At 38.7% G+C, this 10,453-nt stretch overlaps 1 protein-coding gene across 2 annotated transcripts; it reads left to right on the top strand.

Annotated features, from left to right (window-relative positions):
- The first annotated feature begins 811 nt into the window (after window positions 1-811).
- On the top strand, window positions 812-8,886 carry LOC109637048 (SH2 domain-containing protein 6). Of its 2 annotated transcripts, none has more exons than XM_020099159.2 (19): window positions 812-917; window positions 3,353-3,378; window positions 3,476-3,510; window positions 3,612-3,649; window positions 4,154-4,247; window positions 4,332-4,399; window positions 4,482-4,533; window positions 4,674-4,769; window positions 5,357-5,385; window positions 5,912-5,948; window positions 6,109-6,187; window positions 6,432-6,462; window positions 6,628-6,664; window positions 6,742-6,847; window positions 6,938-6,975; window positions 7,088-7,131; window positions 7,471-7,539; window positions 7,685-7,831; window positions 7,961-8,886. In XM_020099159.2, exons 1-19 carry the CDS (start codon window positions 915-917, stop codon window positions 8,075-8,077), a joined length of 1,146 nt encoding a protein of 381 aa, XP_019954718.2. In that variant the 5' UTR covers window positions 812-914; the 3' UTR covers window positions 8,078-8,886. The 2 variants fall into 2 exon arrangements, with proteins under 2 accessions (XP_019954718.2, XP_069379128.1); XM_069523027.1 differs by having other exon boundaries at window positions 4,482-4,548.
- Window positions 8,887-10,453: the final 1,567 nt, after the last annotated feature.

Here is a 10,453-nt window from a genome sequence, read left to right as displayed (position 1 = left end):
AACATATATGTTGCTAGGCTGCAGGCCGTGTTGCTTTTTGACCATCAATATGCACAATGAATTCACAGTTTATTTATAATATGATAATATTATATTTTTGAAATCAAAAATAAAGCCATATGTATAAGATTACATTCAAACAACAGCATAACCAAATTAAATTTCAGTTTATATCCTCTGTAAGGCAAATAGACTCACCAATATTTAACCAAGGGGACAGTATTAGTTTTTCATTATTCATTAATCAGTAATACATTTGAGGAACCATATTAGGTTAGTGTTAAAAGCCAAACTGAGTTTTGGTCATGTGAACAACAAATCCTCCCTTCTTGAGTTTTTGTTGTAGGTGTTGATTCAAATGTATGGTGGCCCTGGAGGCTGCACTTTGTGGTGCTAAATAGATAAAATAATAAACTGTGTCTGAAGCAGATTGTATATATCAAGTATGCTCTGCACACTTTTTGTAGAATTTAAGTAAGCCCATATCTTCTCATGCGGTTTGTGTTTTTTTAAACGTTATCAATGCTGATTTTCCTTCTCATTAAAAACTTCATTGTTGTCTGCATTAGGAGTTGATGTTTGATTTGTAATAAAGTTGGTGCATGTGGAGCCGGGAGCTGTGGAGCCACGTCTGAGGTGTGCTCTGGCTGCAGCTCCTTTAAAAGCAGAGAGCAGCAGGTGAAGCAGTTTTTGTGACACAGGTAGGAAATGCAAATGAGATCAGTTAGAGCTGCTCTTCACATGCTCTCTCTCTCTCTCTCTCTCTCTCTCTCTCTCTCTCTCTCTCTCTCTCTCTCTCTCTCTCTCTCTCTATCGCTCGCTTTCAATCTTTAAAGCCATTTGCATTAAAGAACAGTGTCAAAGACAACATCTTCATGACTTGAGCTGTGAGAATCGTCCCCAAAGTCATCACGATGGTAAAGTGCCATTTCATTTTTGTCTTATTTGGTTTTACAGTCTGGTAACTTTGTGGTAGAGTGTGATGAAAGTAAGCAGCTGGTGTCAGTAGAAGAAGTTGGTGTTATTATTTCAGCAGTTTGGTCTGAATGTGGGGGAGATATTTCAGAAGCTACATTGTGAAAGTAATGATTATGTGGGAATGTGAAGGTGAAACTGTGAAAATGACCCATAGACAACTACATGATAACCTGAGAGCAAACACAATGACAGGCATCCGTTGTGATGAATTCTCTGAGAGGTCAAACAAGTTTGTTAAACTTCCTCTTCTGTGCTCTTTGTTCAACAGTTCTCCATTAGATTCATTTATTAGCTTCATTCAAACATGTTTAAGTGTAATTTACAGGGATTTAATTTTAACAGTATAGAAACACTTGATACTTGTGTATTTAACATTTTCATATATTAAGTTCCAGCCTGCACATTTATGGTTTTGTGTGAGATTATGAGTAAATACGTTTTAACATTGACCTAATAGAGTCACTTTTACATACAGCTCTTGTGTTCAGCATCTCATGGTTCAAATTTAATTTGTTGTCGGATTTTAGCAAGTTCAAAATGTAGTTACTTTTCTTCTAGTGTCACTTTGTTATAAACTATCATCTTTCCAGTCTTTTCTTTTTTTTCAGTAAACATGACCATACAGTAGTTTGTGCTTTGGTTCACTCAGAGATGGAGCTGGCGATCCGTTCAGGCAGGGAAAGTGTCTTCTGTGTAAAAAGTGTGATTCTAAGAGTCTGTGTTTATTTTTACTTGCAATGTTGGTGATGAGCTTTTTGGTGCCAATATTCAAAGCTCCTGTGCATCAGTGTTTTATTTCATGGAGACATCCAAACTTAACATTTTCTCTCTGCAACATTTGATCAAATTAAACCTGCACCTTGTGGTTCTGTCTGATGGATTTCTAACTACAGACGTTTCATCTGATGGGTTTTGAATTGAAATTGTGATCCGGTTCAGTTAGAGCCAAGAGCTCATTTAGATAAGTTTTATCGGTGGAGGAGATCCTCATGAGCTCACATGATTAAAAACAAAAATCAGTAAAAGCCAAAATGGAGAGGCGGAACAAATCGCTTCCCCAAAACCAATAACAGAAGAAATATATTACAATCAGCTCTTGGAATAAGTCTCATACCTTATATTTGACACATATAGTATCTAAATATCAATGAAGTATAAAAATCTAGAATATTGTACAGTAACTTACTCTGAAATAATTACTTGTTCTAAAACCCATGCACTGTTTCTGTTAGTGGAACATACGCTCAGTGTGTTCTTTGCATCAGATTACACTTCATGGTCACACAACTTTTTCCTTTTTCCTCCTGTTGGCTTCCTGACACTCTGACACTTTCCCCTGAGACGCACACACTCCGACTGCAGGTGGTGATTTCAAGTTTCTCGTCAGACAGAAGTTATATTCAGCAGAAGTTCCAATCTGGGTCTGAAACAAAGCTGAAGGTTGTTGTTGTTGCAACCTGACCCGGCTTTAAACTGCAGATATTTTTGGAGTAGGCAAGTGACACAAAGGTCATAAATAACAGAACACCTCTCACCTGCTCCTCATTCATCAACAGAAAATCAACTGTTTTCTGACACTTGATGTTTTAATGTGGTGTGAGATATAGTCTCAGTCCACATCATTTACTTTACGCCGACACTTCCTCATGTCTGCTGGTCACTGTGGGATAACTGAGCCTCTGCTGCTCCACTTCCTGATTTTACTCAAAATAAGTTTATGTTTATTCATCTCCTCCCCCTGCTACTAAACTCAGTCACATCCCTGCACAAAGAGTTTTAATGTTTTAATTTTTAAGAAGCTTATATATGCCTGCATGTATTTTTTACCAATTCAGCATTGTTATATTATTATATTTGGTTCATTAGTTTCCATGGTTTACAGTCAGTTTTTGTGGTGATTGAAGTTATTTATTAGATATTTGTGTCGTCATCTATCCTCTTGTGTGTCTGGACGGCCTGTTGACAGTTCTGACAGCTATCTTCTCTTACTGTTTATTACTTCTGTCATTTTGGCCTCTTTTGTGGATCCAGTATTATTGTCTTATGTCATTTTCGCACTTTCTTTGTCTTTTTAAAAAAAGAAAAATTGATTTTCCTTCCAAGAAACCAACCGTTTGTTCATCTGCTCAGTCTCTGAAAGCTTCATTGTATTTGATGAATTACATGAATTGATCTGAATCTGTAAAGTCATTTGGAAGATGTCAAACGTTGATTCGAGTTCTATTGTTATTGTGTGACCTTCCCCATAGGCAGCCACTGACTCAGACTGAATGACAAAACTGATAACAACCTATGAGCTGCATGCCTGGCTCGTAATCATTTACTTTATCTGTCTGTGTTAAATCTCTCAATCTGAGGTTTCTGTTTTTTTCAGAACTTCTTTGGGAAACTGAAGAACTTGTAAGTACAGTTCCCAGCAGGAGAACCTCTCTGGTGTATTATATCACACATGAAATAAAATGCTTCTGTCGCAGCTCACCTCTCCTCTTTCCCTCAGTAACAATGGACCTCCAGTTCCACCCAAAAGAGCAGGTGAGATTGAACCCTAGCGTGAAGGGAGGATGTTTGGATGCTGTCTTTCTTTCTTCACTGGATCTTCACTGGACTAACTCTTAGTTTATTTTCTGTTTCAGATGACGATGCAGAGTTCAGGTGGCCACCGGATGAGTTTGTAAGTTAAAAATACAAGTTTCTGAATCTGTGCTTTTACAGGTTGTATCCTCATAATATTAAAGATACTACATACAGTATATAATTCTAATAATGTTGTTTGAACATTTCCTCTTGTATGGATCCTTTCAATGTGCTTATTGAGCACAGGCTCAGGGGCCCAAGAGGTCAGCGAATCTTATTTATATTTTTTTGTTGGATAGTTAAAATAAAATACTACAAAGAGACAAAAAAAAACCACTAGAAAATTACTATTAAAATACCCCGAATAAAAAACAATGACGAAAATATGAGAAATGAAAATACACAACAACGAAAATATGTAAAATGAACACAAAAATGCACAGAAAACCTAAAACCTAAATTTGAAACAAGATATATTCATGTGGATGAAGGGCCTACTCTCTCAATATCCATCCATTAGCTCTGTTGCTAATTTTAAATTTGCTTTACGGAGGAGAATGAACCTTTACAGCTATTTCATATTCCTATTTTCTTATGGCAGGATGATGAGGAGGGTGACATGTATGAAGCACCTCCCTGTGAACGTCAAGCTTTGAAAGTCCAACAGAGACAAGAGGAGGAGGATGTTTATCTGGGTAACAGTACTTCTTATTACATATCACATATTACAACAAGGTTAAACAGCTCAAATCCCTGTTCACCATATTTTCTTTGTACAGACAGGACGTCCAGTCCTGCTGTTCAACAGAGGAAGGCTGCTACACCACCCAGACTGGGAAACCCCTCGGTAACTTATCTGTGTGTCTCTGCAGCTGCGGTTGAAGATGTTGCCTTTGTTTTAATCAAATTATCTCACCCCTGTTCTTCAGAGACCTTTACAACGTGCTGACGTTTTCTCCCACGAATCCAACACCAAGAAACGTGCGTCAATAATCTGTAATCATTTGCAACTACACAAACTGTGCATATGCTGAATTTGTTGACTGACTGTGTTGTATAACCCGCCTCACTTGATCTCCTCCATCCCCTCGGTCAATACAACTACACCTGTTCCCTCACAGCACCAGAGATAGACAGAAATGAGAAGCCCGGGAGAAACAAGATGATGCCTCATCCACCTTTTCCTTCCCCAGTTTCTGAACCCAGCACAGAGGAAGGTGCAGTAAACACACAAATGAACCTTTCATAGACCTTATTCACCAGACTGTAAATGACTGAGAGGATGGTAAAGGTCTTAATATTCATTTTACTATCTATGTAGTCATTTTTTTAAACAAACAACATGAAAGATTTTACTTTTGGTGTTACTGCTCATCTGTTGCATGGTGGTGCACATCCTTTTTTCTAAAAGACACAGTGTTCCAGCTGCAACATCACTTATTTTGATAGGAACAAACATGATACCAGAATCCAAGATAAGAGTGCTACCGACTGTATTTCCACTGAGCTGCACCTGAATGCCTCAGAAATGCAAATATTTTGAATTGGTCTGATTGTACAGTGCAGATTACTAGATTAGGAGAGATGAGGTAGTTGTCACACTGTAAGTAGTATTCACAGTATTACAGTTTCAACCACTGATGGATAATGTAGAAAAAGAAGAAAAGTTTAGGATTATAGATTAATTCTCATGCATTTTTATTTCTTTTTCTTATTTTCAATTGTTATAAACACATTTCAAGACCTTTCCACACCACTAGAGGTCACAATACAGATCCCAGACAGTGTTTTCTCTGCATTTCAGATGTTTACCTGGATCCAAACGAAGAACAGGTGGGTTTAAATTGCAACCTTCGATCTTCTTTTTTTGTCTTTTGTGAAAGGAACATGGTTTATTGAAGAGTCTAATAGCATAGGGATGGCTAATTAGCAGCTGTAACAGTTGGAACAAGATGAGCGAGGGGTGGTGGTTGGACAACTGAACAGGACTTGACATTCAGTAGGACCAATCATGCATGGATTAGAAAAAGTGGTCCACTCAGGTTTTTCTGAAAATTCACAGTGATCAGGTTAAAGAAGTGATGTCCAGATAATGAAAGAAAATTAGATCCTGCCCCTCAGCTTTGTTTTCTGTAATAGTTAATTAAGTGAGTAGCAGTGTTGTTTATAACGGAAAATATTGACTGTATGAGATGAATAAAGCCAGAATTTCTTTTGGTCTGAGGGTCTTGCTGCTATGTATGAGGTGCAGATGATTAGAAATGCCTTCTCAACTTTTGGCACATTAAACCACGTTTATTCAAAAATATATTCCTTTCAATTATCGTGATTTGACAATATTTGTCATTCTGTGTTTCAGGAGGATGAAGACGACCTGTATTTAGAGCCAGCAGCAGGTCAGTTGATCTTTCTCTGGGATGTTAAGAGAAAATACGCCTCATGAACAGAGTTGGTTATTTGAACAACTTTAAAATGTTCAAATGAAAAGACAACCTGATTCGATTTATGGATAATGAAAAGCATGATTAAAAAAAAGAGGGTTTCCTTTCTCACCAGCTTATGTTTCAGCCCCACGTGGGCTGATGATGATGCCTCCATCTTCCAGGACAGTGCTTATACCATCTTCCATACCCACGTAAGTGCATCTCACTCTGAGTAAAAGCAGCTTTCAGCCAAGCTTACCAGCATATGACGCACAAATGCACAAATGATACAATAACAAGTGACATAATCGCATCACTTCATATTTCATGGTCTATCACCGATGCTGCTTTTTGTTTGCAGTAAAGTACAAATATTAGTAGAGGTAGTTGTGGTACTTCATAGTCAAATTCTGGAGCTTAACATGAAATGGAAATGAAGCTTCTCTCTCTCTGCAGGATGAAGCCTCCTGTTCCCAGAGCAAAGTCTGTGAGTGTGTCTATTCATCTCAGTGCAGCAGTCGAAACATTTCCTAATGCTGAGCACTGTCCTCATTTAAAGCCAAACTGTCAAGATAAGGAGTTAGTAGGTTTTCATTCATTAATCTCAGCTTGTCAGTTTGTCCCTGCACTAATATTTATTTCTCCCTTTCAGAATTCCATCTTGCTCTCACTGAACGAGGCCAAACCAGGTAAAGGGTCAGTACAAACCATGTTATGATGATGGTGATGATGATGATGATGAAGAGTGCATATCTCTCCTTTATAGATCCTTCACTTGAGGTGAGACGAGCCGCGTTTCCAACTAAACTCCCTCCACCAACTCCCAGTGTTAAACCCCCTCTTCCAGTCAGCCTGAAGGAAGCTAAACCCAGGTGAGAGGTGAATGATGCAGAGAGGGTGGACAAGTTTGTTTTGTAAAATGAAAGATTAGTTGATATATAGTCTTCCTGTCTTCATTCTAGCACTGCAAATCTTCCTCCTGCAGGAACCAAGCCTGTGGGTAAGCTCGCATTTTGGGGTCATTTGGGGTCAGCATGGTTATATCGTATTTCTGTCTCTGGTCAAAAATGTTCCCTTGATCTTGACATATAAATGTTTTCTATTTTTTTCAGCCTCTTTTGGTGGTATGAGGGCAACCAAACAGTCCGACAATGAGGTATGGTGTCTATTAGAGAAAATATAAAATGACTTATAAAGCACCAGTGGTGGAAGAAGGATTTAAAACTCAACACAACAAAAATAGCTACTTCATTTGTTTGTGGTATGAACAAGTGGCTCCATGGGTCAGGACCCTCAAGATAAATGAAGTTCTTTTACCTGAAATATTGGAATTAGTTAGATTCTTCTTAAGTAATTTTACTCATACTCATATGCATATGTATCTTGTCATGAAGGGCCATACAGAAATACATTATAAGAGTAATGTACTCATTTGCTTTCCACCCCTGTTAAACACTTAAAACTTAAAGCTCTGTTACTGTTTGTCATATCCCAGGACAAAGAATGGTTTGCTGGAGACTGCAACAGAAAGACAGCTGAGGAACTCCTGCAGAGTGTCAACAAGGTAAACCAAATATTTAATGCTTCACTTCATGGTCTTATTAACAGCTAATTAAGCTAATAAAGTTTCTCCTCCTTTGTATTCATTACTCCTGCTCTCAGTTTTTCTCAGATTGTCATGTTTGTCCTCTGTTTTTTCGGTGTTGTAGGACGGTGCCTTTCTCATCCGACACAGCTCGTCCCAGCCGTACACCCTCGCTGTGCTCTACCAGCAGAAGGTGTACAACATCCCCATCCGCTTCCTGGAGCACACACAAGGCTACGCCCTCGGAAAAGAGGGCAAGAAAAATGAAGAGGTGAGAGCGAATAAGGCTGAAGGGAGGGAGGCAGGGAAGAAGAAAACAAAGAGAGCAGGAATCTGAAGGAGAATTTCAGGCTTTTCATTTGTTAACCTCTCTCCCCTCATCTTTCTTTCTCTCCGTCAGACATTCACCACTCTCGACCAGATGATTTCTCACCACAGAAACAACCAACTGCTTCTGATTGACAGCAAGAGTCAGGCCAAGCACACGACGTATTTAACCCACCCTGCACGCCCTTAAAACCACTACAGCCTCCTGTATGTATTTATACAAACAATATATTTCTGCATGCTACACATAAATGTTGCAGTTATAATCTTCATTTACATTATTATGAACGTTAGTGATGAACCAATCCTGTGTGTGTGTGTGTGTGTGTGTGTGTGTGTGTGTGTGTGTGTGTGTGTGTGTGTGTGTGTGTTTGTGTGTCTGAGCTGCCATCCAGTGGCCATAGACCACACACTGGTGGTTACATCTGCTTCATGTCGGGCAGAGACCACCTCCTCTGTAGCCAAACCATAAATCTTGGACCTGCCAGAGGACCACATGGCAGAATAATAAGCACATACAAAAACAAATCAGCTTGTATCAGGGCAAAAAAAATGGATGAAATTCAACCTTTAAAAAGTCACAACACCAAAGTATGGCTGTAAAGTGTCTAAAAATCATAGAACTGATACAGAGACGCACACATGTTCATCTCCTGCCTTTTTAACTTATTTGTTTTTACAGTTCTAACTTAGTTCGTGTGCATATATGTGTTTGTGTTGTATCAGAGTGTTGCACCGTATTGTTTGATTTTTAAAATATACTTTAATCATGGGGTACTCGCTTGTTTTGATCAGGTGTTAAGTTTAGTCATGGGTTTGTTGAACACTTAGTTTGAATGTAATGTATTATGCAAATTAATTATCCTTAGATATTTGTAATTATATAAGATAGATTTTTATTTAGGTTACCTTGTAAAACCTGGTTAAGAACAAAAGATGAAAACAAAATTGTGTCTGTTGATTAATGACCCCATGAAATAAATAAACGAATGAAATGAAGTCTGTCTGATTTTATCTTACAGTAGATTCAGGTCATCTACAGGCCTGTGAGAGCTGCAGTATTTGCATAGTGGTGTAAATGAGTAGTAAATAACGTCATTGAGCCAGTGTAATGTGGCAGGTGGGTGTGGGGCATGTTGTTGCTCCGTTACAGGATTATTGCTGCGATGACAAACTGATGGTGTCCTCGGGATCCCGACCCCAACAACACAACTTGTGAATTGCAATGTACAGCAGCAGCTCAACATCCATATATTGCAGAATCATTTAATGTAACAGTGCAGTTGTTTGACTTTGGTCACTGATACTCACTGATTAGATATTTCATTTTTGGAAAGGAGGATGACGTGCAATAAAGTTCCCTGTCTGCATTTCAAACAAGGTCAATTAGAATACTGTGTTTTTTTCATATTTTATGACATTTTATTTGATGGTCAGTGGAGAGAGACAGCAGAGCAGGGGGGAGAGAGAGAGAGGATGACAAGCAGAGAAGAGCAGATGCAGCAAAGACTCAACTTAGATATATGGTATCAACCTGGTGAGTACCCCCATGGTCAGTGTCTTAAGGGGTGAGGGGTGTTCAGCTGCAACATGCAATTTCAACACCAGATATCACAAAATTCTACACACTATAACTTTAAACCCTACAGTCCACCAGGATGCCTCCAGGTTAAATATTCTCCTTCATCATCAGAATCGGCTGCTTGTTCAAGTATGTCTAAGAATTTGACTTACATAGAAAAAGACATACAACTAAGGGACAAGGACAACAACAAAACTGAACAAATAAGTTAAAGAATGGTACAGTGGATCGTAGTACTGTACAATATCATTCAATTCCAAATTTAAATTGATAACATCTGAAGCATTCTAGTGTATCTGTATCCAATTAATAATAATAAAGAATTGTACTTGTAAAGTACCTTTCTTGATAAATTCATGTCTACACAGCACTTTATTTGTTTCCCACATTTGACTTTAATCTTCCAGTATGGAGACTTGAATTGTGCAAGATGCTTGGGAACTTGTCTGTTCAGGCCACATCCTGTGTATCACGCTGACTCACATCAGAAGAGTACATAGACCTTTGCTAATTGAATCAAGCATTTTAAAGACGAAGAACAAACCGACGGTTCATAATCTAACAGATTGTGATTTTTAAATAGATACACTGATATTTTTTCCCCATATAAAAAGAGTCAGAGTCAACATTTACAGGGTTAAGGTTAATTAAACTCGGATTCCCAGTTCCAGGTCAGCTGCTAACCCCCTAACCCCCTATGATGGTGATGATGATGATGATGAAGATGGTGATGATGATGATGAAGGACCATGAATGAGACAGTGTATAAATCAAACAGATGCAGTGTCAGCTCCTATAATAAAAAAGATCTGCAACTGAGATCAACGTCATCTGCACAACACACTTGTGGAAACATGCATGTGTGTGTGTGCATGTGTGTGCATGTGTGAGTGTGTGTAGAAATCGTGGAAAGGTGGGGCGCTTGTCACGAGCCCGGATTTCGAAGTTGGTGGAGAGGAAGGGGGGAAGGGGGCTGCTGCGGCG

This window comes from Paralichthys olivaceus, chromosome 4, assembly GCF_024713975.1.
Source record: "Paralichthys olivaceus isolate ysfri-2021 chromosome 4, ASM2471397v2, whole genome shotgun sequence".
In the NCBI taxonomy this organism is placed as follows: Eukaryota; Metazoa; Chordata; class Actinopteri; order Pleuronectiformes; family Paralichthyidae; genus Paralichthys; species Paralichthys olivaceus.
Note: the sequence above shows the minus strand (reverse complement) of the source record. Positions and strands in the feature narration are given on the sequence as shown.